Genomic DNA, 27516 nt, shown 5'->3' with positions numbered 1-27516 from the left:
TGTTTGATAAACAATCATTTGTAATGGAGATATGATGACAAAGCAGATTGAGGCAAATAGTAGATAGCCTAATAAGTTCAGTAAATTGCATGCTGTTACTCTAAAGTAGCCTCCAAAACATAGAAATGACAACATTGTGTTATCCAAAATCCCAGACAATATGTAGTCGTATATCACAAAATAACATAATATTTGTGTATCGCCAAGCTCCAGTTTCTCCTCTCTGTCTTGGTGATTGGAAATGTAAAAAGCAAACTGTCAAGCAATAATGAACAGAGGAAGGGGTTTAAGTACAAATTTTTATTTGAATTTCATCTCATCATGACAGAAATGTGAAGGAGCTCAGTGTCCTTTTTATTTGACGTGTTAGTTTAACAAAATACAAATTTGATTTGCTGTGTACACAAGCATGGTGTGACATGCATATAGAGAGCAAAACTAATGTGCTGCCAACTTTGGACGTTACTGTGACAGAAAGAAGCTCAGCTGAACGATCCCTAATTAATAGGCTATAGTGGATAGATAAATTAGCTTAGCTATCCCCCCATTAGCATAAATATTAAACTGTGTGGTGCTGGTACGGGCCCTGCATGCTCTTAGCTACCATGCTTCTACAGTGTATCACATTTGTGCAACACAGGCAAATCACGACACCACCCCACTGACAGGACGGTGTCTCACTAGAGGCATCTCAACAACAACACTGACAACACCCTCAAAACACAAATATACAAAATTACAAAATAAATATGTTTTCTTCGCTTTTTGTCTCCAGTGGGCTGGTTTGCATTAAAATAGGTTCACACAGTATGCATCAAACTTGGCAACCTTGGCATTTTCTCCTTAGCATCTCTTTGAGTTACCCTAATTAGTTTTTTTTTTATTTAGTGTTTTTTTTTTCTTTCTTTTTTTTAAGTTGTCTGAATCACAGAGAGGCAAGGATGCTGTTTCTGCACACAAAGAGCTGCTGTCTGAGGAACAGACCTTACTCAGTAGTTCACTGCAGCTAATAATTTTCATTCCAGTTGTGGGGAAACAAGAGTTTTAGGTGCAGAGACTACCATTTTGTAGCCCTTATCCCATCTCTCTCTCTGCTGGCTCCACTGTCCACTAACGATGTTGAAGTCCGTCTCCCTCCTCATTAGAGATCATGCTTACAGCCACCCTGTGTTGGTTGGGAAATGGCATTCAGGGGAAAAGAGCTGAGGGAGATTCAAACTGACCTGTGCTTATCAGACCTGGAAAAGACAGACAAAGAGATGGACAAAAAAAGCATGCATGAGAGTCAGCAGCGTGCACCTCCAATGTAGCCTTTCTTCAGGGTGTTGTTTTGAAGGGCAACAGAGACGAGATGAAAGCAGTCACAGTTCTATAGTTAGCAGCGGGCCTGACACTACAACAGCTATGTGGGCTGGGCTTTTTCAAACACTGCTCAGAATCATTTACATATTAGCAATTGCGATTTCAAGTGTCCTTGTCAGGGTATACAGTGAACACCTAACGAAAAATACCTCCCATTATCCTGATTTCATTACATGCTTTCAGTCGGGGTGAAAGGGTCTTAATGAAGGCTGCTGACGTTGTGTGGCTAACTGCCTTCTCCTTTCATGTCTTTGATGTGTGCCACTGACTAGAGAGCTTTGCTCTCTAAGCATCTCGCCTTTGTGAACCACAGAATTATGGATCCACACCCCGACATCACAGGCCTGTCTCACTGTGTTTACTTTCAGATTGTGTGTATGTGTGTCACAGGAGCATCTGTGGAGGTATATGCATCACTCAGCTGTTTGTGTATACAGTGTGTATTTGTGCACACTTGTTTGACTGCATTATGATGATGTGCAGTCATATTTCTGTATATAAAAAAAAAAAAAAAAAAACTACACCGAGTCTGAGGTCTGAGAAAATAATTGGGAGCTTTAGTGTGTTATATCTCAGAGGAACATCTCTTCAAAAGATGCAAGAGGATCTCTAAATCTCTGTCTGTCTCTCTGTTTCTTTCTCTCCCTCTTTCTGCAGCAGGGAATAAGGTCAGACTTGTCATAAGTCCAGTGTCTAATTAACACTGCCCTCTGACAGAAGAACACCAGAGAGATGCAGCAAGAGGAGGCTGATAAGGAAAACAAACAGATGGGGTGAGAGACTGAGTGAGATAACGAATGCTAGTTTAAATATGAAGTGTAAAACAGGTGAAAAAAGGACAGAGAGCAATGAAAGAGTGAAAAAGAATGAAGTGATATGACAAAGGTGCTGGAATGAGAAGATAAACTGAATGAAATGGAGACCAGATAGCGTTGTACACTGTCAGCAGTTGTGACCGAATCTGTCACAATTATTGGTCTCATGTCTCCAAAGCAAGTGTACAGCATGTGCTTTGGAAGTCAAAGCTAACTTAGGTTCCAACAATTCAATCCCATTCATGTTAAATAGTGTGAAAAACTTTTCAGTGAAATATGAAAAGTAAAATCACCTTGAATGCAAAATGGACTATTTTCTCCAGGCGTTCAAAATGTGCTCTCTTCAGCTTTGTTGTGACTGGTTGTGAGTGACAGCCTGGAGAGCAGAGCTCAAGAATGGTGGAGGTCAGCCTCTTTGGTTTGAACAAGGAACATGTTTGGCATTAATGCCCAAATATGAGGTGATTATACTAGTACTACTAATTATAACGGTAAAAAGTGAATGTACATGCCATGCCAAAATGGAATGACCTATTCACAGCAACTTTCAGGGTATGGAAATTTACTTTCTTTCTTTCTTTTTTTCTTTTTTTTTTTTTACTTGAAAGGGACTGAATTGGGATAAGCATGTTCTGTGCACACTTATGCAAGCGATATGTGACAGATTTGATCATGGCTGTTGACAAAAAGTCAAAATAAACGGTATGATCCTTTCAGCTCTTATTTCAGCTCTGCAGCCTCAGTCTTTGTAATGTCTCCTCCCACAAATGCACCGTGCTCTGTCAGATTTTACCTTGTCCGTGTTAACAGAACTGCAAAAGTTTTGGCAGCAACAAACCTAAACTTTTCAGTAAATTATAAACAGCGTGTAACTTGAATCAAAAAGGATTTAGCGTACAAATGCAAAACTTTTTTTTCCAGTGCACTACAAGATAGTTGTGCTTTCATTTTGCTTCACAGCTCTCTGGCATGCAACTGGTCCTTAAAATATTAGTGCACTGAAGCTGCACCCGAACGTCTTGGTCCATTTCTTTAAGTGCTTGCTTGGCAATATGCCTGTCTGGGAGATCTATGGGTATGATACAAAATCTACTTACCTTGGGTGCTCGTGGGTTAACGCTGCGCCCCAGAGTTTGTTATTTTCAGTTGTGGTCTCCTGCAGGGTCTTACTTGGGGGTGGATTCAGGCCCCAGCTGGACTACAGTCAATGCATGTTTGCTTTTTATCCATTTTCTGCCAAACAGGTCCAGTCGACACAGCTGTGGCTGCACTGCTGGAGCTCTCCAAGTTCCTCTCTGCCTCGCATGCTGGTTCCTCACATGGTGCAGTGTTATTAATAAATTTCCTCAAGGAGTTTCATTTCTTGTAGTGTCCAAATAAAACTGGCATTGAAACTGGCATTTAAAGTGCATTTCAAAATCACTAATACTGTCTTATTTCCTCTCTGTTGTCTTTAACTCAATACCCATCATTAACAAATGGTGAATACATCATTTCCTATTTCTCAACAATTTAATGGTTAAATAATAATAAGCGCCTGATTTGTTCATTCAATTTCCATTGTTTTCTAATTAATATTAAAAATAATATAATAATGATCGTTTATGTTTAAGAACTATTTGGGATCCTGGCACAGAATATTGTAAACATCAGCTGCAACGTTTACATATAAATGTCTGGGTAGTGCTCATTTGTGTTTTATAAACATCTTATTAAACAATTATTATTTATGGTTTTAACTTTGTAGGGTATTAGCACCCACTTATTCATGCTTTGCAAATAGGTTGTTAACATTTTTTTCATGTAAAAGTATCAGCTGGATATCAGTAAAATGGCCGACAAATTGTTAAGTAAGTTAAGGGACACTGATTTAATTTCTTGTGATACAATATATAAATATTTATGGATTAATCTATTTGCAGGTCATAAAATAATGTACATGATTTAATTTGATATTAATTAGAAAACAATGGAAGAAATTAACTGATAATCAATTACTTGTTGGTTAACATTAAATGATAGTTCATAAATATTAAATAATGATTGATTAATTTATCAGTTATGGTTAATGGAAAGTGTTATGTGCTGTCATGGTTTATATAATTTTTTTTGGCTATTACATTTGCATGGTTCATATTAAAACTGATTTTTTTTTCCTTTAACATGTACATTTCCTTCAAAATTTAAAATGCATGAAACATGTTTTTTTTTTTAAAAATGCATAGGCCATCTGTGCACTTTTGAATGCAAACGAACATTGGCTAGCTGCCCTCCATTTTGAAACAAGCCAAGCACTCCTGCCTCCTAACAGCAGTCTTCACATATAATCAGATTCCCATGAGCCTCTGCTCCTCTGTGGAGTCCTGGTCAGTGAATCAAGGCAGTTTTCTGGGGCTGAGATCTCAGGGCTGACTCCATTACAGGACTCGTATTCTGACTCAGACTTAGCAGGATTTTCACTGTAGGTGGCCTGCTAAATCAGACTGAGGTGAGGTAGATTACACTTTCTCTCCATTTCAAACTTGGCCCTTCACTTAGTTCTCATTCTCATTTTGTTCTGTGTTAGAAAATTGGGGTATCTGGGGTAACAAACTCCTCAGAGTGAAATCAGTAATGTCTAAATGTGAAACTGAAAGAAGTCACAAATGTAGATAAGACTCTCACTGCTTTAGTCTCTGATATCAGCAATGATGGGTTGTATGGCAGCACCAGGTGAAAGCTCTCCAGTCCTCCCACCACAGGGGGAGCTACTGTACACCTCCTCCTACACAGAGCTCTCGTCAGGCCTGGGCAGCAGCTGAGTGTGTTTTCTCTTCTCCAAGATCCTGTTGAGTTCCTCGGTGAAGGAGTAGCAGAGCGGGGACAGACTTTCAGAGTCGCTTTGCCTCAGCAGCACGTAGCTGTTGCCGTTCATTCTCCTCAGGACGCTGGGCAGGGTAGCCGACAGCCCGTTGGGGAAGTCGCACGGTGGGGAGGGAAGCTGCGGGGTCGGGGGGAGAGGAGGGGCCGGAGGAGGGGGCTCTTTATTAGGGGATGGGTGTCCCTCCCCTGGGACGATCTGGAGGAAGCCCCCGTCCTGAGTGTCGGCGTTCTGTTGCTTTGAAATCCCATTGCAAATGCTGCTGCCATTACAGTGATTAGAGATAGTCTTAAGCTCCATGTGGGAGGAGTTGTGGTGTTTCCTGTTCCTGTTGTGCCTCTTCCTGTCTGGATAGGCTGCTGCAGCGGCACGCAAGGAATACTTTCCTCTGCTGCCGGCTTGCAGGCAGAACCCCACATAGAGGAGAACCACAGTGAGTACCAGACACAGCCCCCCAAGAATGGTGATGAGGGACAGGTACATCGCCTCCATGTTTCTCGGGGAGAGCAGCTCCGAGTGTGGGAGAAGTGGGGCCGGGGGCGGAGGCAGCGGCCTCTCAGAGGAGGGGGGCTCACTGGGTGTTGGCTCAGCTATAGAAGGACTGTAGGGGTCCTCGCTTGGCTCGACAGGCGGGGGAGGAGGAAGGTCCAGGCGGACAGTGACGTTGTAGGTAACTATGCCAACCTGAACATTGTTTTCAAGGGCGCGGCAGGTGTACTGTCCACTTTGGTCGGGTCGGGCCTCGATGATTAGCAAGCCGTCGGTGCCAATTCTGAAGCCAGAGTCGAGGCCGTAGCCTTGCAGCTCACGGCCATCCAGGGTCCACATGGGCACTGCCAGGTTGGAGCTGAGCTCACACTGTAGCAGCACATCGTCCCCCACCCTGACGGAGCGGCTCCGATGCACAACAGTGTCTGAAAGGACAGAAAACCCAAACACTGAGACACAATGAGAAAAATCTAAAGCACATTAAGTGTAAATTAAACCTTAACAACCTGGCCTTTGACTGGTCATATTAATTGCAAAAAATTTATTACGCATATTAGAGACTTTCTAAAATTATTGAGGCATAAACTCCACGTATAATCTTCCTAATTTCAGCCATCCTAGTACCTTGTGCAGAAAGAACAATGTGGAGACAAAAGATGCTACATTTTATCAGACAGAAATTGTAAAGTGTCTGAAAGAGTTTGCCTGCCTTGAATATCAAACAGATTCTTCTCCAGAGATAACAAAAAATGTGATTAAAGGAAGTAAGGGAGGACAGGCTTTTGCCAACGGAATATGCATAATCAACTTTCAAAGAGTCCTTCATGCCATCTGATGACAACTATGCATCTTTCTAGTTGTGCCTAACATTCTCTATTTTTAATCCTCCTTTCATCATTCATTGTGTTAAAAACAACAAAAGCAAACTTTTTTTTTTTATTTATTTAATTATTGGCTTAACCGAGGAGCAGATGAGCTTTCTGCGTACCGTCTTCTGTGTTCTCACATCCTCGGTTGCCGTGTTGGATGTCCTGAATTAAAATGGATCTGTGGAGAGAGGAGACATTCAGCACACTACTCCACCGATCACATCTCAAACTATCTATTGGCTGTAACATACAAAATACCTGCCGCTGTTGGCACTGAAAATCTATTGGAATTCTAACTGCACCATTATTCTATTCTATTCTATTCTATACATACTATTTCTTTATCCCCTGAACTGCGTAGAAATTTGTCTTGCATCATTACAATGCTACAGTGAAACATAAGCAGTCACACAAAAACACATTTAAAAATACATCTATTACACATTTAAGTGCTGCATTTCATACAGTGCATGCAATAAGTGAAAAATGAAAAATGAGATTCATTTTGTGTTCCACTGTCCATTTTACCATGACTTATGTTTGAAACTACCTAACAAATCTCAGATTTCAGATCTGATCTGTTTAAGTGATGCAGATAAACTGAAATGGTTCTTTCAATGTAACTGTTTTGCATTTGCTAGCAATCAAGAGAAAGCCTGGGATAAGCATGCAACATTTATATGATTTCTTTCCCCTGTCTTTCTGATTTCTGTTTCTGTTTTTTTTATTTATTTATCTGTCTGGTTTGAAGAATGTGTATGTCACAATGCAGCATCTGGTAATGGAAAAATGACTGTTTTTGGCGTCTTGTAATTCTGTGAGAGATGGGTTGTAAGATAATACACTAATTAATTCACTATAATGAAATAAAATGCCACAGTTTCAGCTTCCTAAATACCAAACAAAACCAATTATAAAGTGAAATAAAAAATAGCTAGCTGCTCTTGTTGGACCATTCTATTCTATTCTATTCTATTCTATTCTATTCTATTCTATTCTATTCTGTTCTGTTCTATTCTATTCTATTCTATTCTATTCTGTTCTATTCTATTCTATTCTATTCTATTCTGTTCTATTCTTTTCCCCCAGTTCAAACTGTCTTCAAACTGAGTAAGCATATCCGCTGAGATGAATCACTGCTGTGGAAGTACACAGCTGCGTGCCATGTTTACTATCAGAGTCAACAAGTTTCTGCCAGGCTTGTCATTACGCAACAGCAGAGCTGACACCGTGACGGGTCACGGCGGTATGGAGAGCACTCGAGGTTAGGCAAATCAAACAGACATAAGGGCACCAGCAGAGATTTAATCACCTGATCCAATCATGCATGCAGACACGCACATGCACACACACACACACAAACATAAACATGTCAGGACCCACCTGTCTGCGTGTGACATTATGTCCACACACTGCGCACCATCCCAGGCACAGTGGGGGTCTCTGGCGAATACACAGTCATAGCAGGAAGTGTATCTGTGGCAGGTGGAGAGGGGAAGCTGCACCAGCCCTGACAAGGAGCCCACGTACACACTCCTCTGTGGGGGAGGAGAGAGCAGAGAGATGAATACTGCGGGGAAGATTACTCCCCGTGTATGTGTGTGTTTGTGTGTGTGTCAGACTGTCAGACACACTGCTGTACCTGTGTAGCAGAGACGAGCAGGCTATTAACAGCCTGTGGCTCCTCAAACAGCTGCAGCTCCTCTATGATGTGGAGGTGGCCATCGACTTCCACAGCTTTGTGCAACCAGCCTTCATCTTTGAGATGCAAACCAGGTTCGTAAAACAGGGGGAGATAGTAAGCATTAAAGGGACAGTTCTCCCAAAATACAAGAGATTTTTTTCCCACTTATCCCTTGACCATCCATCCAGCTAGTTTCTCTGTGATTTCAATAGATTTACAGTGTGTGGCTATCTTCCTGTCTCCCTTTGCTCAAATACAATGGGGCTGAATGGGTGTTTGTTTGTGGAGCTCAGACTGTCCTCCCCAGGTTCAGACTGCTTCGGGGATGGGTAGAAACAGTTTGTCAGTGTTCATTCTTTAGCAGAAAATAGTTCCCCGCAAACTCTTTGCCCCTGAGGGTTATGGATTATGTTGGGTATCTGCGTCATTGTTTTTAGAAAAAGCTGCTGCTGTTGAGTTTTCACATGTAAATTTCTGACAGTCTGAGCCCCTCAAATCCTCCATAAGTATATATCCATCCAATCCCATTGTAATGGTGTGGCAGGAGGCAGGGAAGAGTGCTGCAGATTGGAAATCTTGCCAAATCAAACAAAACCGAACAGATAGAGGTTAAGTGGGAAAATGTTGTTTTTTGCATTTTTAGTGAACTGGTCCTTTTAGGTAATTCGTCTACCCTGATTGCACAAATGATGCAGAAAATAAATACACACCTGTGCCCATGTACAAAATATGGTATGTTTGTCCGTCTAAGCCTTGGACCATGTGCACAGCCATCTGGGTGTAGTCTGTGGTCCTCCTGAACAACAGGGGGCGTCTGTCCCAAGGCTGGACCTTCTGGGACATCAGCGGGTGTCTCCTGACAAAGTCCAGCACATCATCTGGCAGGGAGGTGGAGAAGTTCATGCCCATGGCCCTCAGTGCATCTGTTATACACTGGAGAGATAGGAATAAAGAAGAGGGTTAATGAAGTAGCAACACTGAACTGTGTGATGGTAAAATGGAAGAACAAGATGGGCATTTGTGGCCATCAGACTATTTGCAATGCAGCACTCTTGCAGAAGAGATGTAGGAATAAAGGGATAGTGGAAAGAGGATGAGAGCGAGAATGTACAGGGTCTTTTCTAGATGGTCTGAGGGATACTGGGGGAAATAAAGGGATAGAGAAGAAAATGCGAGCGTGTGGTAGAATGAGTTTGAAGAAAATGTGATTTTTTTCACTTAGACTACACTGAGCCCCTGTGAGTTCAGCAGCCGGCTGTGCTGACATGCAGGGGACTTAGCTCTCTCTGCACCTGACTAAGGGAACAATTTCCCCTCTCTCTTTGTCCTTTTCAAACGACTTTCCCCAACTCCTCTAAGAGGCTTTCACACTCCCAAGTTAAAACCCTTGACCGCTTCCCTGTTCCATTTAGCAGCTCACCACAAAGTTAAAATTAAGTCCTACAAAGTGTTGAAGTGACACTACAGTGGATAATGTCTGCTCTTGCTAATGATGCCATGACCCTGGCTGCCACACTAAGCCATTGTCACCGCGCTACAGCCTGCAGCTAATCGCCATGGAAATGGGTTTCAGTGAAATAAGCGGGTTGTGTTTTGAGCCTCTTCCGTGAGGCTGCCACTCATCCTCCCTATCGCTCGCTCTCCATCTTCCCCTCTGCCGCCCTGCCTTTATGCATCTCTCTTTCCAATCAGTCTCATACTCTGTGGTTGAGTTTTCTGCTGGAGATGGAGAGGGGGGAGAAATTAAAACACAATATTTGTGTGCTTTATTTCAGAAGAGCTGACAATGACTACAGCCGCTTATTAAAGATAGAGGAGGCAGTAATGTCCTCTATCTGTGTGTGTGTGTGTGTGTGTGTGAGTGTGCATTTACTGTTCCCGGCCGTGGATCGGGGATCTTCCCAGTGTATTCATTCCATCTGGAGCCAGAGTCCTGGTTCTCCATGTAGGGTCCCTGGAAGGCCTCCTGGACCTCAGACAGGGTGAACCGACACACCGCAGATGCCTTCACATTCTTCCTAAAGACAGCAACACACACACAAACATGCACACGCAGACAGAGTGAGAAAGGCCAGAGCACAAGCCAAGAACAATAACAGCAGTAAACCTGGTGTTGCCATAGAGACAGCAGCAGAAATACAGTACTTCAGCTGGCTCACCTAGCCTGAGAGAACAAGAGACAAAAAAGGCAAGACAGAAAGCGAGAGGATGGGTGGCAAGTTAGATGAGCTCTGACAGAGACAAATGTGCACGGCTAATCAGAAGTCGTATGTCTCTGAGAACAGCAGGAAGGAGGGCGAAGTGGAAAAGGTGGAGATGCGGAGAGAGACGGGTACCCCAAGGCAGCATAAATTCATCTTTGATTTGTTGTCTGAGATAGCTACCTGATCCTGCGTTCGCACCACACAGATAACATGTTTATAGTCCAAAAAGCACTCTTTAAGTTTGATTTGCAGCATAGTAGCGCTCTTAAATCAAAACACCTTAGTGGTGAAATGGTTAAAAATATGAATTTGAAATGTAAACTGACATTTTCCATTTCCGTATCAGCACTAACAACTGTTGATGCTGTACTAACTTGCTTGTTTACATAGCTGAATATCATTCTCAGGTTCCCAGGGCGCTCTGTTCTCTGTGTTTATTTTTCAAACTTAAAGCAGATATATGTGCTCTCAATATAAAAAGAAGAATAAGGTCCATACTGCTTCCATGTTAACAAAAATAGCTAATGCTGTTCTGTAAGTAATATTTGAAATAGTGTTTACCAACAATGTACAACACAAGTGTGTTCAAGTAAGAACATTTGGAAGCAGCTGATCCATAAACACCATTTCAGATATGATTTACTGGACATGTACAATCAGGTTATGCACTGTAACAGACCAGAGGTATGGGCATTATTGTTTTGTTAGGGGAATACAGGATTACTACCTGGGAATTTCCAATGCTCAACTTAGAAAGGAGCGCAATATCTCACTGGTTTCTCAACATCAAACCACTAAAATTCCCTGCCTTGATAATCAATAGAGATCACTTTTGCTCTCCTTCTGTAGTTTTTTTAAAAATTAAAGATACCCAATGTAGTTCAGGACCACTGGCGGTGCTACAGTGTACGCTAAGAAAATCCGGTCTCCAAATTATTGACGAAACACGTACTTCCATGAGCATGGAGGTGATATATTACACACACCAGTGTAAACACACAACACCAATGCAAACAATGCAACTTTCAAAACATTCCAGCATAAGGCTTTGGAGTTTTTAGAGGTACGAAATGCACTCAACATGTTTATTAGGCCACAATGACGCACACAATGTGTTTGGCAAGAAATTCTGAATACAAACAAAACCTAGTGTGTTTAACAAGGGAAACTAATTTGGGTACCTTTAAGTAATACAAACATCCTCAAACATAAACATATGACTCAGTTCAATCAAAATAACATTTCTGTGCTCTGCAGTGTTTTACATAATTGCTTTGGGACAAGAAGCACACTCACAGTCTTGGGTACAGCTATGGTGGATGTCTAGCAAAGTCAAGTAATCACATTGAAAAATGTACATGCCACTTAAGGTTCCTTTGTATCACTCCATCTAAACCTCAATTTATATTCACCCTCAACTTCCTTCACAACTTCGGGACAAAAAAGTTCCTCTCATTTTGTCTTTCACCCTTCTCTTTTATCTTGTCCCTTCCTGTCTTCTTCGACTATCTTGGCGCATCGATCGCAGGCTTTAATCTTGGTCTCATTCACATTCGCATCCTCAAAGCCCCTTCAGACAGAGCTCTGACAGGCAACACACAAACTCCCACTCACCACTCCAGGCCGAAGATGCCATAGAAGAGCGTGTCCCGCGGCGTGTGGCCATGCACCGTGAACACACTGCGCAGCATGTTGAAGTGGAAGTCATATTCAGGCAGGGAACACATCAGTCTGGCCTTGAGGAAAGAGGTCCACCTCTTCTGGAGAGTTAAACGACCCCCCCTGTCCCCCTGAGAGAGGAAGAGTGGAGAAGAGGAAGGAGAGAAGAGAAATAGAGGAGGGGGAAAAGCAGGGAGTAGTGAAGGTGAAATAAGGTAAGGGCCTGGCTTGGACAACAGTGGAATACAAACTGAACACTTGATTCAAGGTTGCACATAAGGATAAGTGAGCCTCCCAAACAGTGCAACAGATGGCACTGCAAAGCAATAACAGTAAGTTCAGTAAGGTTATGGCTTCCCTAAGGAAAGGCTCCCTTTGCAATCTACAGGTTTGTGTGTGTATGTGTGTGTGTGTGAGCGAGAGAGTGATTGTGATTGTCAAAGCCTGTTAAAAATTCACTCTCTACGCTGAGTGCTTTCTACCTTGAGGTGTGCTGCAGCCTGCTGTGGAATAAACACTTACAGACATGCACAGCCAGGCAGACTCATCAAAACACTCATTCGTGGTGACATGCTCTGGGTGGACATGCACACAATGGAAAATGCTTGACCCAAGGCAATGACTCATTTTGAATCTCGAAGACAAGGTAACAGCGGAGCCGTCGCAGAGTGAGCCGTCTCTATGAGCCCGGTTCTTTGACACCGGCTTACTCTCCACACTGGCTTTTGATTTTAATTTTTCAAGTCTATTTAGCCATCAGCAAATGGCAAATGTCAGCTCTCATGCATGCAGCCATAAAACATTTTTTATTAGACAACAAAAAAAATAGCTGCCAGGCAGTCAAGGGGAGAAATTGTGAGCTCCCGGTGCAGTGCCATGACAGAATGACAAGATTATTAAACTGTGTCGTAAATCCGTATGGGTTTCTCTACTGTTACTACTACTAGTATTACCTCATCTATCTATTTATCTATCTATCTATCTCTCTCTCTCTCTCCCAGCCACACTGACTCTCAAAATCGTTCATCAACTTCAGTGTCTGCCCCCAAAATTACCCCAGGGCCGTATTACCAACACTTTCCCTGTTCCATCCCTGATCTATTATGGCAGACTCTCCTATCAACCCCGGTCTCACTCACACTGGCCTGACACAAGGCCTTGATTCCTGTTACAAATTATCTCTCTCTCTCTCTCATCTCCCCTCACCTTACAAATCCGTGCGACTCGTGCCACCCTGCTGTGGCTGTAGGTCGTTGTCTGCTCTTGGCTCCTCTCTGTGAAGAAGAAGTAGATCTTGTCATCATCTCCGGTGCTGCTGCCTTCGCTCTCCCTCACCAAGGCTGAGCCCACAAAGTCTGCCTCTGTTTGGGAGGGAGAAAGATACAGTGATTCAAACTATATTCTGTATGCACCTAAATGAGTGAGCATTACCTTTTTCATAATTTCTCATCATAGTCATTAAACACTGACTGTGCCTACATGCATGCATGCTCTGTGTTACACCTTGTTCACGTTAAGTTGTTTCCATGAACCTTTGACACCGTGAAATTGAAACTACCTTCTTTGTAGTTAACTGTTAATAAAGGGGAAAGAAATGATGATCCCAGTAGTAATAGTAATAGCACTGCTTGCTGCCATGTTTTTTGTAGTTGACATCTAAATGTACCCATAAATCTGTTTGCGTCTGAGTTTGCAGAAATAAGTGATGCTACAGTAACTCATTTTAATGATGAAGAAAGGCAGCCATCTTAAGCATTTTTCCCATGCTTTCCTTAATCAAAATACAACTTAACATGCCAACCCAAAAGCAGGTGATTGGAGCAACTGGGTGTAAAATAGATGTCTCTGTGCATATAAATGTCATCACTGAGAGCAGTAAGGCTTTAAGTTATAGCGGAATCATCAGTGGCTGATGTAATGATAGTAAAATAAAAATTTATTGATCGCCATATGGCAAATCTCTTGTTGCTCTTCAACCTTAATAGGAAGTCAAAGCACAGTCTCAGTCACAGAACAGCATCTTTGGAGCTGGTAATGATTCAGTGTCTTGCTCAAGGGCACTCCTGCTGAAATGGGCGCTTAAAGGAAGAGCTCACTCAAAATACCAATAAGGATATTTTCCAATATACTCTTAATACATTCTATCCAACCACATGACCTCTGTGTGATTTAATGAGAGGTTTCCAGCCTGCCACAATCTTCCCTGTCTCCAATAGACCTGTACAATGGGGCTGGATGAAGATCAAAGCATCCAGAATTTACCTCAACAGCAATAGCTCTTGCCAAAAACAATGACTGAGATAACCACAATTATCTACAGCGCTGGGGAAGGTTTTTGGTAGGAATTATTTCCTTCCAAAGAACACTGGCTGGTGTGTATGAACTAACCCAGATAGCATCAAATCACCAAACCACACAGAAACAGGTTAGACTGCACAAGGCTTAAGTGGAAAAATATCTAGATATGTTTTTGTATTTTGGATGAGCCTTTAAACTGGGGTTGTCTTGTTGGTGTTGAAGAGCTTTAACTAACAGGCGACCCTGCTGTCCAAACACACCAACTGGGCTTGTGTCACCCCTGCAGATTGGCCTGCGATCGACTGCCCTCACCGTTCAGCCAGCGCGTGGGAGCATCCTCTGTTTTCAGTGTGGGAGAAGGAGAGTTACGGCGGATATCTGGAAAGCTCCGAAACTCGTACTGAGAGGCCGTATACATCTGCTGGTCTGGAGGAAAAAAACAGTTTATCAAATGATAAATGGATTAACAACACAACCCATAAGTGACCAGCAGTTATTGACTGGTCCTACCTATAATGAGGCCGGTGTAGCCAGTTGTTGGACCATAGGGACACTTGTCTCTGCCTTCTTCAGGTTGAGATGACATCACAAACTGCTTCTCATCCTATAAAGGTCACAAAATTTGGGTAGAGCAAAGGATCCGAGTGAGTCACCTGAGGATCCACCAAAAGTCCATGAAATCATGTGGAACAGCAAAGAGCTTCAGAGACGGTAACACAAAATATAAATGTAAAAAAAAAAAAATACAATTCAGACTTCTTCAAAGCTATTCTCAGATGTATAGACAGCAAATCTATTCAGTAAATGTGTTTGGTGATAATTTAAATATTGAATGCACACTGTAAGGGCTGTGATGTATTGTTTGAGGCCTTACAATGTATGCACAAAGAGGTCTGAACGCATGAGTCCCACACATGTACAGATGAGTGGAGTTGAACCTCTGGAGGAAGCGGATGTGATTGAAACACTCCGTCTGGAAGACAAAGAGAGAAAGACAGAAAAAAGATTACGGTAAGAGAAGGAATATCAATAGACAGGAGAGGAGAAAAGACAAAAAGATACGAGAGGAGCGAGGGTAAAACAAGAAAATACCCACCTTATTGTCTTTTCCCTTGCTCAGACACTCCTGTTTTTGTTCCGGGGAGGCTTCCCACTCAATCTATTAGACACAACATAACATACAGTAGTAAAAAAAGAGCAAACAGATGATTGGACAAGTTCAGATTATTGACTTTTTTTGTCTGGATCACAGTTCAGACCACAGATTTTTTTTTAAACCCATGCGGTTTTGGCTCTAGACCTGGTTTGGACTGAATCACAGCACCGTTTTATCATGTATGGCTGAACATAGGCAGGTTTTTTTTTTTTTTTTTTAACTCTTATGTAACCCAGATGGTCAGCTTAGAGCACATTCTTATTTACAGCAGCAGGCGGGGGAGCTTGGTTGGGAGTCAGGGAGTGTTATGCACACCGCCACGCTACACCACTGCTGCACCAACATAAGTGGTGTAACAGCTTTATGCCAGCAGGTAACAGGCACAGCAGCACCTCAGGTGGAAGAGGGTGCTGAGTTCCTGTGGTTACTTAAAGGGACATCTGACTTTAATATCATCATCTCTTCCGTCTAGACTGTGTTGTAGTTCAATGACCAAACTCAATCACAGTGACACTCCTGGCAACACTTTTGAAGAAACACAGAGGACTATCAGCCTGTATGCAAATGAACAAAAGGGGCCAAATCAGTGATGATAAAATTACAGAATGAAAAGGAGCTGTCTAATATCTCATCATAATCACCAAGATATACATTTATACTAATGAGTATGTGTGAATTATGCATTAAATTCATTGTTTATATGCATTTCCATATTTTTAAGCATTAAACAGTTGTACCATTGTCAAGAACTGTGGTGCTCCAAAGCTAATCAGATCAGCAACATCGGAAGTGCTGTTCTGAGATGTTGTGTTCACAAGAATGTGTGAACACACTGACACAAAGAAATACAAAAAGAAATACGGTCACTCATAAAACACTTATCAATGTTTTCTAAAAATGATGCAAGTGTCTCACCGACTTTAGACACACTCTTGCAACGCTGCTCTGTTGAATGCAAATGAAGCCGTGGAGCGCTTACAAACATGTCAGCGCAGTCACAAACGCAGCCACACATAAACAAAAACACACTCACAGTCAGAGCAGAGCTGGCTGAGATGTCAGAGGCATTGAGAGAGAATGCCGTCCCCCGGGCCCCGACATAGAGACGCTGACTGTCAGCCTCCAGCATCATAGTGCTGTAGTTGACTGCAGAGGACTGGAGACGCCTACAACCCTGGAGACCTGAGGGAGAGGAAAGAACAGAGGAGAGAGGAGAGGAGAGGAGAAGAGAGGTAGAAAGAGGAGAGAGAGAAACAGGCTGACTGTTAATGAAGCTGACCTTTTGTACCCCTGCGACAAAGCTCCTGCTGTGTCCATTTGTGCAAAATGACTCACACTTTCCCAAAAATGAATAAATATATAAAAATACCACTGATGAAAAACTACTTCCCACTCAAAACCCACAACATACGTGCTCTGTAATAGCTGAATCAGCGCGATGATATCCAATCTAATTAGCACTCCAGTGGAGGAGCTCTGAAACAGAAGTGATGACTACTAACAACAATCAGTGGGAGCAACAAGGATAATCCAGTTTAGCCTACTTCACAGACACAAATAACTGTATATATCTTGCGCAACGTATTTTGTAGGTAGGATATCAATTTTGCTGTCTCTCTCAACTAATTTCAGCGTCTTTATGTGCAAGGTCTCTTGATGGTGCATGAGGCTGTAATGCCACTCTTCTCATACACTTTCACACCTGGGCTTTGTTGAGTACCAACGCAGCGCTCTCCATCCCTGTTGACCAAGGTCTATCTCTTCAGGAACAACTGGAGCTTACGCGTCTTCTTCAAGGGCACCTCAACAGTGCCCTAAGGGAAGGACAAGTGTTGCTCATTCACTTTCACTGCCCACAGAAGGAATTTAAAGCAACAGTTCACCCCAAAATACGAAAGAAATGTTTCCCTACTTAGCCCGAGTGCAATCTACCCACACAGATTTCGGTGTGACTTGGTGATATTTCCATCATCTCCTGGCATCATAGTTCAATGAGGCTGGATGGGGATTCAAAACTGTCAAAAATTTGCTCATGAAAAACTCACCAGCAGCAGCTCTTTCCTAAAGTAATGACACAGGCACGCTGCATAATCCGCGGCCTTCAGGGTAAAAGAATCTCACTGGAAATTATTTCCTGATGAAGAACAACAGCAAGCTGTATCTATCCACCTCAAATGCTGTTGGGGAAACTATCTCTTGCTGAGGAACTACAAAACTACATTAATATCTATATGCCTTGAATTCCTACATGTTGAGGACGGCCCTTCCAGTATATTGGAAACTTGCCAAATCACAGAGATTATCTTGATGCATAGATTGCACAAGGAATAAGTGGGAAAATATCTTTTTTGTATTTTCAGTCTGTACTGCTGTGGCCAAGTGATTGTGTGCATCCAGACAGCTAAATAATTCAAATCTGGCACATGGGAGCTAATATGAACAAGCCGTGAAGGAAAATCTACCAGTTTGGGAATTCTTACACTGTTAGCCATCACCAATTAATAAATAATAAATCAATAAATGTCCTGGAATGACAACAACCCCCAGACAAGAGGAGTTTTCCGGTCAAGAAAAAGTGAGAGTTGGAGAGTAAAAGCAGGAATTGATATCTCTTCCTCTTACACGATGGATTTTGCCGAGCAATCACTCTTTGATTCTGAAGACCCATATCAAACCCTGATGTTTACCTCTAATGTTTGGGATAGCTGAAAGACTCCTGCTTTCAAACTACATTATATCTGTAATGTGGGATTGTGTCGAGAGATGAAAAGTTTTGCTTTTTTCCCCTCTGAGGCTGCTTATCTACTGACTTTCTCTCACTTCTTATTCTATTGTACTGACCTGAAATGAAATTACACCCCCACTATGGGCCATATAGGCAAAGGGATTATGCTTATCCCACATGGCTGTGCTGAGTGAGAAAAGGATAATGAAGAGAGACCGAGCACCACATCAGATTTCAGAGACACAAGCGCAAGCCAGCCTGTGTGGATTTCTTGGGTTGGAGGCTGTTATATCACCATGTGTGTATGTCCCCGTTCACTTTTCCAGGCTATATTGGGATGCAGCTGTTTGACAGGACAAGATACTAATGAGCTTCACTCACACAAACACTTGGCATTGAGAAGTACTGTATAGTGCGCGCTCACACACACACACACACACACACACACACTGACAAAACATGTCCAAACTTTGCTAGCTGAAGCCATGAGATGCCTTAGGGTCATGCAAGTTCTAAGCGTATCAAGACCCCACTTAGCTTGTATAAACAAGACACCACTGTCAACACACTCGCACACACACACATCAAAGACACCAAGAACCTCTAGGCAAGGGGCAAGGATTCTCATCTGCTTGATAAATGGCTCAAACAGTGTTGCAATCGTAACAATGACGGCAAAGGACAACTGTGATGCCGCAAACAAACACATAGTGCTGCTTGTTTAAAAAATTATAGCCGAGTTGTTAATTCGATTGGTGTTTAAATTGTGGATGTGACTGTTGCAGGCCGGCGTTCTTAGCCGTAATTTCACTGTTAGCCAGTGTGTTTTTGACAGCAATTAGTCATGAAAACCGTGAGGCTGAGAGCGACGCCGACTGATGAGTACAGTAGCTCGACATGCCCAAACTGAAGTGTCAAACTTTCTTTTCCTCAGCCGATCCGCTTCCCCCTTCACTGTGAGTCTCCCTGAAGACTGCATGGTTATCAAGTAAGCTGTCATTAAGATTCCTATCTGCTGCTGCAAAATCCCACCCACTCTATGCTCTTCATCAGCATCAGTCACTTCCCATCCCCAACTCCTTGCAGGTGATCATGTTTCTTCTTCCCGGTTATTCTCTCGCTTTTGGCATGTTGAAGCAGAGCCTTCGTTAGCTGTGTATGAGCTTTTCTGAGGCAATCTCAGCGATAACTACGTGACCACACACCAGCTCTATGGGTGCTTCATTGTACATGAAGACAATGGGTCTGAACAGAGACAATACCTGAGTTTCCTAACAGAGATCCTGGGTGTAATCTGAACACTAAGACACACACAATACCCTCTCTGCATGTGCGGGTCTGACAGCTGGAGCCAGGTAACGCGAAACAGCCTCGCTATCCCCTCAGGCTTAGAGCAGCTGTGAGGGAAGGGAGAACTTGAGAACAGAGTGACACAGCAGGTGAAATTCACCTGGAGACTACGGTTCACCCTGAGCCAAATTAACAATATATCACAGGGAAATAATATTAAACAGCACGCTGAAGCCTTCGCCTACCAGATCATGGGAGAAAAGGCACTTTCTCATCGTATAGGGAGAGGGACAAAGAGAGAGAAAGGGGAGGAGGGGAGGCCCAGATGATATTATTTACTGAGCAAACACTTTGACGGACCTCAGCTGATCGGGACAGAACATAGTGTTCAGGGACTCACGTACACGTACACACACACACACACACACACACACACACACACACACACACACACACACACACACACACACACACACACACACACACACACACACACCAAAGTGACTGAGAACCTTGAGGCAAGAAATAAAGGCTCCACAAACACATTTGTACACAAATGTCAGGCCTCTTTAGAGTATTATGTAGTACAAGTGGTATTGAAAGAAAATCAGTGGTAAATCCACTTAGTTGAATGCAAGGTGTTGTGAACTCATGAAAAAAAAGCAATGGCAGGAGAAAAGTGATGGGGTTGAAATCAGTGAGTGTGACATGTGTGGGCTCATGTGTAATGGGAGCATTTTTTAAATGTGACACGTCCCCGTTTCACCATCTCACTCTCTTTAACAGCCTTCTCTTCCTGTCTTTGTCGGATTTTTAAGCTTTTCAACTTCTCAAAACTGAGCACTGGAACTCGTCAAACTAATAAACCTAAACAACTCCCTGTGTCTTTTTCTTCCCTTTGTTTATGAGAGCTCAGTGAAGTATTGAACACTGCAACAAAAGAGCGAACAGATCTCTGTGTGTGTGTGTGTGTGTGTGTGTGTGTGTGTGTATGTCACTGTGCGCGTGTGCGTGCATGTGATTTAACTACCCCATGCAGGTTTGGAGGCTTTGCCTTAGGTTGCTAAGAAACACAGAGATTAAAGGGATTAGTCCTAAGTTTGCATATCGAAGTCTTCTCATTGCGCGGAGGGAAATAAAAGAAACAAAGACAGAAAGGTAAAGGGAAGGTGAAGGAAGTAAAGGGAGATAGTGCAGCTGTGGAAAAAAGACGAAACTAGTGCAGGAAAAAAAACAGAGTAGAAGAGAAAGAGCTTGAGTGCTATGGTTGAAAGATGGAAGAAGGCAGTAAGGGAGTGGATGAGAGACTGATGGGGTGGCAGACAGGGAGATGAGAAGTGTAGGAGGGCCTGTGGGCAGGCTTAAGCACTAAGTGTTGATTTAGAGAAATTGAGATATGGGTAGTGAAAAGGGGCGATAGGAAGAGGAGTCACCGAAAAAAAAAGATGGATAATGAAGGAGAGTATAGGGATAGAGCTGAGAGGGAGAAAACTATTTAGAAGAGAAAGGGAAAGGAGGTGCACTATCCTACAAGGATGATCTAATAATGGGGGAGAAAATTGGCAAATTTGTGCCGAAGTCATGGACTGGAGATGCAAAGAAATTCAACAAATAAAAGACGCCGAACCCGGGATCAGATAAGAGTGCTGCCACAAAAGTACACAGACACACACCCGTTTAAAGAAAAAATACAGTATACCACGCAGCCTTGTGCCATAGTACAACAGTTGTCATGGTTACGGTGCTTCTCAACTACCTACAGTTGTGTCAGTCTCTCCGGATGCTTTGCAGTGATCCGAGTGTAAGCACTTCAGCAGTCTGCCTATGTCCCCGGAGGATTGATCTGCGATATTCCTCAGGCAAGATGCCAGACATCAGTCACACAAACCAACTGAATGGTAATACACCTTTCAGGGAAGAAAAAAAAAAACCCATGCCTGAGAGAAGAAAGATGGGGGTAAGAGTTACCAGAAGCAGGTGAGTGTGTTGCTGCATGCCTGTCGGTGTGCACACAAATGAGGCTCAAAGGAGTGACAAGAGAGTGAGACTAGCAGAAAAGAGGAGGTGTCAGGAGGGTGTTAGACAGAGAGAGACGGAGGGAGAGATGCACGCAACATGAAGGAAATAAGAGACAAAGTGAAAAATGAAGACATGAAAACTTTATTTCCAAAATGAGATTTGCAAAACCTGACAGCTTCTCTTTCCGAGATGAATGCTGGCGCAAGCAAAAAGCACAGTATGCTTTTGAATTCAAGTCATGACTCAACTTAAGACCTTCAGCTATGAAACAGCTCATCTGCGCTTTTGAAACACTTGACACGTAACGTTCCAAGATGAATATACACAGCAGCAATTTTTCATTTAGTGTGTGTATGTGTGTGCGGCATCTTCCTTACCACTTGTCTGTACAGTGATGCGCGGCGTGACGTCCAGGTCCAGGGGCGTTTTGAAGGGGTAGCCGGCCGCCTGACACACACAGCAGCTCAGCGGCAGGAGCCACAGCGCGGACAGCAGCACAGAGGACCGAGGCACACGCATCTCCGCAGAGCGCCTCCTGGGACACACACTCTCCGGCGTATTCGGCGTATCCAAAGGCATTCACACGAACATATTCAACCAAAGAGGCTCACACACACACACACACACACACACACACACACAATGGGACAAATATGCACGAGCAGGCGAGCAGGTGGTCTCAGGCTCTTTCAGTGTGTCGAAGAAGGCTGTGAAGAAAACTGAAAAATGAAACAAACACAAAACGAACAGTGTGAGCCAAGTCTGCGCTCAGAGAAAGACAAAATACAAAACGTGCATTGGGAAGCTGCACTTCAAAACGTAACATCTCGACAATGCAAGTGTGATCTGTTTGGGTCAGAGGGGAGGCTGATCTACATGAGTGGCACAGTTCAAAGACAAGAGGTTAGCTGAGCTGAAGGATACTACAAGGATGACGACACAGACATGAAAGAAATGCAAACTGTATGCGCTCAATAAAATATCGAGGGCTTTTGTAGATCAATGAGGGCTGCGAGACGAGGCAGGCTTTCAACGCGGCAAAGTAACGCTATCCCTGTCAATCTCTCTCAATCGGTGTGCATGTGGCGTGCGTGCGTGCGAAGCGTGAAAGACAGACAGAGCAGCTGCCAAGTTTAAACACATCAGTGAAAAGATCTTTAAGCAAACAATAACTATTAAAACAGAACTAAGCGCCAATATCACGAGCAAACACTTGAGGGTGAAACGGCGATACGGAGTGATGAACTAAGCCTTAAAGTGCGAAACCGGCTCAAACGGCAGAAACTGGAGCAGAGACGTACCTGAGAGGAGTGAAATCCACAGGGGGAAAAGTGTAAAATGAGATGTTTCTATGATGGGATGAGATGTGAATGCTGATGTTGTTCTGGCAGAATCAGACCCGTTTGGAGAGAGAGTGAGACCTAGACAGAGAGAGAGAGATGGTGAGAGAGAGGGAGAGAGTGGGGTGGGGGGTTGCATGTGATGTGTCACTATCACACGCACCAGTACACACACACACACACACAGAACACACTGAGAGACAGAACTGTGAGCATCACTGACCCCGTCCCATTTTATTTAGAGGGGTGGCGACATCTCTGTTTCTCTCTTTGTCTTTTTGTCTTTTCCCAAAACAATTAAATCCATGCTCTCTCTCTCACACACACACACACTCTCTCTAAATAACTCGCTTCTGTCTGTAAATTGCTCTCCCAATTCCAAACGTAAACACTCACCCTGGTTAGTGCTTTCTATTAAACAAACTGAGAGGAAAGCCTGCCTCTTGCACCACAAAGACAGTCAAGTTTTTTTTTTTAACTATCATGACCACACACACACACACACAAACAGAAAATGTTATAAACAAACACACAAACATCCATGCAACAGCAGAGCAGAATGCTGAGGCCATTAAGTGAGTGTGTGTGTGTATGTGTGTGTGTGTTTGTGCATGTGGCTGCACCCTTAAAATAAGTCCCAGCAGTCCCTTAGGGCTGACACCATGACAACGGCTGGCTTGAGAGTTGCGTAACATTAAGGACACCCACAGCCGCATGCAGGTGTAGATAACAGCCACAGTGTAGTCAGAGTATGGCTGTGAAAGCGGTGTAGCAACAGTGAGATGACGGGGAAATCACAGGCTCACCCTGCAGGAGAACGAAACAGCTGTCAGAGCTACAGGCGATACGCGGGATCCACAGCTTGAACATGGGAGCAGCAGCTGTGTTTACGGGATATTTTTGCCATTATTACGTATTCCAGTTAAAGTTATTTCCATGTTTTCACTTTGATTAAAAGATTTAATTGTCTTCTATGGGTTAACAGAATGCTACAACAACTTGGGCAATTCTAAAATCTCTCAAAACTGGAAAAAATGCATGGTGGTAGGGCTGGGTGATAAGACCAAATCAAATATTAAGCTATCTTGAAATCCAGGTAAGAGGGGAAAAAAAAAAACCTCAATATCAGCACCGTGACAATATTGCATGGATGGCTATTAAACTTGAACAACCATTAGCAATGTGTGACGACCAAGCAGGTAGGGGGCAAACAATGGAATAGATATTTAGTCTCATATCGCAATATTTATATAATATTGATATATCACCTAGCCCTACAGTATAGTACGTTTAGAAAACTGCATCCTTTACTGTAAGGCAGGAAAAAACAGGAAAATACAACACTAAATGCCATATGATGATATCATGACATCCAAAATCTGGTCTCAGATTATATCCATATAACTGATATATGGCCCAGCCCTACATGGTGGTGACCCGAAAACAAATCTGACATTTTAGACATGAGGTATACTCCCAGCGGTGTCTTTATGTTGCCTATGTTTTGTTTTTTTTCTGTGCATCTCTACCATGCTCTCACGATGATAGGTGTTCTGTGGAAACACCAATTATTTCGGCTGGGCATTCTCTGCCAGGATGCTCTGCCTCTCGAAAGGCCTGTCGGGTGCTATAAAGGTTTGTCAAGTGCCCTTTGGCTTGTCAAAGCCCCTCTTAAAAGGCGGCAGAGGATGTGCACTGAGAAGCTCTTTATGAGTCATTTACCTGACTCCCGCACATCAGGTTGAGTTGAAATAGCTCAAACTGGGCTGTCAGGGACTAAATCCCATCAGTCAGTCAGTCAGTGAGTCAGCCTCAGTGGTCCTGACAGGGTCTCGCTAATCTTGAATGGAAGAGGAGTCCATTCAAATGAAAATGTTTCATGGGAATATGACAGAGAGGGAAAAGAGACAGAGGGAGGGAGTGAGAAAAAGCAGTGAACAAGAGCTAAAAGTCACAGTAAAGTACAGTAAAGCGTAGACGTGCAGAGTGAAGCGCTAATAATTGTGGCATTTCCAATTCTCTGTCATCTAAAATCCATCACTCCTGTCTTGTGCTGAGTACCCTGGAACCTCTAAATGCAGAGGCTTTCAATTGTTAATTGGCCACTGAGCACACCAGTCAAAACTTCAGGAAATGTAAGAGAGAGACAGATCTTGAGACAAAAATGAGGAGAGCCCAGAGGAAATTACAGCGGCTATACGACTCATGTACTGACCTAACCTTTCTAATCTGCCTCCCCCCTGATCTCGCTGCCAACTCCGAGTCCCACGATGTTCATCCACGGAAATGGATTTCATCAAGCAATTATTAAATGTCTATAAACTCCTGAATAGGACAGATTGGAGCGCTGCCGTGACAGCTCCATCAACACACAAAACAAGCCCCAAAGGACTCAATACTCTCTTTTTTGTGTTGTATGTGTGTGTTACCAATGGTAGAAAAGCTGACAGTCAAACCCATTGAACTGATAGACAGGCTGCTTGTTTCTGACAGACCAATGGGAGCTAATCGGAGACTGTACTGTACTGTGTTCCATACAAGTCTACTGTATTACATTATTTTTGTAGCAGTAACCTCAATTTTACTGCTTTAGTTCATAAGCCTTTGAGTGTAACAGTGGACTCTTTAATCTGACCATTCACACAAGGTTTGTGTCTGACTGTTCACAATGTAACATAAGAGAGGAAGCGATGAATGGTTAATGTACTGCATGGTGGTGCTGGAAATCCACTTTACAAGGAAATGAGCAGGATTTAATTTACAAACAGCTTCCCATACCTTTCATTGGTTTGACACTCCTTACTGTGATGTTTACTACAAAATCATGCCAGGAAGATTCGTGTGGGACAGACAATGTGTGTGTTAGCCGGGTTTTCCCTCCACTTCATGCCTGGTGATTTGTAATGATTAGATCAGATTTACAAAGACCACCACTTCATCTGAATAAAAGTGGCCTGATTGGCCATTTGAAACTAATCAGTGAATGTCTGGGTAACCATTAGACTTTTCCAGCGCCCTCACATCATCATCATCACCATCAGTGTTGTGTTTACAGCTGATTTACTCTAATCACTGCTGCTAAGCTGGCATCCCACACTCAGCATGCTGTGTCTGAATCGCATACAGTAGCTTTACTATGCGTATTACCCAATCCCTGCGCATCCCTCTGCTGATGTCTGACGGGCTCAAGTCATTTCAGCCTGGCGGCCTCAGATGACTTGTAATTGAGTCATGCAGTAATGTGAAGTAGGGAGGCACAGCAGGGAGTAAGGGTGAGCTACACAAAGGACTGCGTAGCTATTTCCAACACAGCTCACAGAGCTTTTACTTTATCTAATTTCAGGAGACTGCTTCAGTAGACGTGTGTGTCACCTTGTGCACTTACTGTCTTGTGTAATCCGTCCTCACATTGAGCAATGGAGCCCTATAAACTGCGCAGCAGGTCGCCAAACCACAGACAAACTGCATATAGGCTACACTGACGAGAAACAATGACTTATCATACAATAAATGTTCAGAGAATACAAATATCATAAATTCCACTGAATTAATACTATAGCTGCACAAACCCTAACGATACGAGACAAAACACTGCAAAGTTGGATAAGGTCCGTCTAAACTCACTATTACAGTCCATAGACTTAGTATTTGGCGCCGGTTATCCAAGTAGCAGTCGCGAAATGGTCCTTGTGTGTCTCTTACCTGAATTTTGTAGAAATTTCTTTAGAAGAGGGAAACTGATGTTGCATCGAGCTCAAGATTATCCAAGTGGACTTTACCCCCGCTGCGCGCACACACACTCACACACACGGACACACACAGCCTATAGTGGGAGCAGCTGACACTAGTGGGCGCAAACCTTTTGGTCAAAAAGCGTCTTCCCCCAAGTCCTGCTGCCCTCGTCTCCTCGCTGACTCGGCATCCGAAAATGACCCGTCATCATTAGCGACGTGTAATGGGGAAAAGGCTCGCGAGCGGTGGCTCGCGGCTCGCTCCGGTGTTCTAATGAGGCGCGGCCGGAGGAAACACAGGTGGAGTGTCAGGCGCGCAACAACAAGGCAAGATAATTGACGTGCCCATAAGCCCGCCTCCATACCATAACAAATGTGTGTGTGCAAACCCTGGAAGATAAAAGCCACAGATATACGTGGATCAGTCTGTTGTGTCACATACACGAGTGAAACAGTTTAAATCTTTAACATTTATTACATGTTATGTCCAATGCTCATGTAGTGACAGCTGTGTTACAGGCTATAATACTTTTTCCTCTCTGAGCCTTCTGTCACATAATGTCACCTCAGGCAGGTAATTAGTCTACGAGACACGACAACCTCAGACTTAATCTATTTCTTATTGTATTACTTTAATGTCGTCCTTTTGCAGATAATATCCTGCACATATAATACCTGTTCTCACTCTGGCCATACTGATAACCTAGGACATGATACAGATGCCTGTGTATCATGAAAGTTTGTTTATTTGTTTATTTATTTATTTATTTAACATCAAGACCAGCACATTTGAATCATTTTCTTTATCATCTTTGGGTAAAGTGTTTGATCGGTGTGTTGAAATGCGTCTCTCCCCCTGTTTGTTGTTTGCATGGCATTTCCCTTCAGCAGTAAACCTCATTAACAACATCTAATTGTCTGTTTTGAACAATTTCTTCCATTGCTTTACCCAAATTGTAAAAAAAGATTAAAAATAATATCAATTTAACAATGCAGTCAGGATTAGGTTTAAAAA

The 27516-nt window shown here is 43.1% G+C and overlaps 1 protein-coding gene across 3 annotated transcripts; it reads right to left on the bottom strand.

Moving 5' to 3' along the window:
* Positions 1-290: 290 nt before the first annotated feature.
* LOC115372195 (semaphorin-4G-like) lies at positions 291-26774 on the bottom strand. Of its 3 annotated transcripts, XM_030069881.1 has the most exons (18): positions 26473-26774; positions 25549-25660; positions 22732-22851; positions 21808-22149; positions 16430-16578; positions 15337-15399; positions 15115-15213; positions 14751-14844; positions 14553-14666; positions 13149-13303; positions 11898-12073; positions 9953-10097; positions 8790-9012; positions 8038-8153; positions 7779-7933; positions 6515-6573; positions 3275-5951; positions 291-1238 (listed from the first exon to the last, which is right to left on the bottom strand). In XM_030069881.1, exons 4-17 carry the CDS (start codon positions 22007-22009, stop codon positions 4942-4944), a joined length of 2760 nt encoding a protein of 919 aa, XP_029925741.1. In that variant the 5' UTR covers positions 22010-22149; positions 22732-22851; positions 25549-25660; positions 26473-26774; the 3' UTR covers positions 291-1238; positions 3275-4941. The 3 variants fall into 3 exon arrangements, with proteins under 3 accessions (XP_029925741.1, XP_029925740.1, XP_029925742.1); XM_030069880.1 differs by lacking the exon at positions 25549-25660; XM_030069882.1 differs by lacking the exon at positions 25549-25660 and having other exon boundaries at positions 26630-26774.
* Between the last annotated feature and the right edge of the window lie 742 nt (positions 26775-27516).

This window comes from Myripristis murdjan, chromosome 15, assembly GCF_902150065.1.
Source record: "Myripristis murdjan chromosome 15, fMyrMur1.1, whole genome shotgun sequence".
In the NCBI taxonomy this organism is placed as follows: Eukaryota; Metazoa; Chordata; class Actinopteri; order Holocentriformes; family Holocentridae; genus Myripristis; species Myripristis murdjan.
This window is presented reverse-complemented; position numbering and strand designations above follow the sequence as displayed.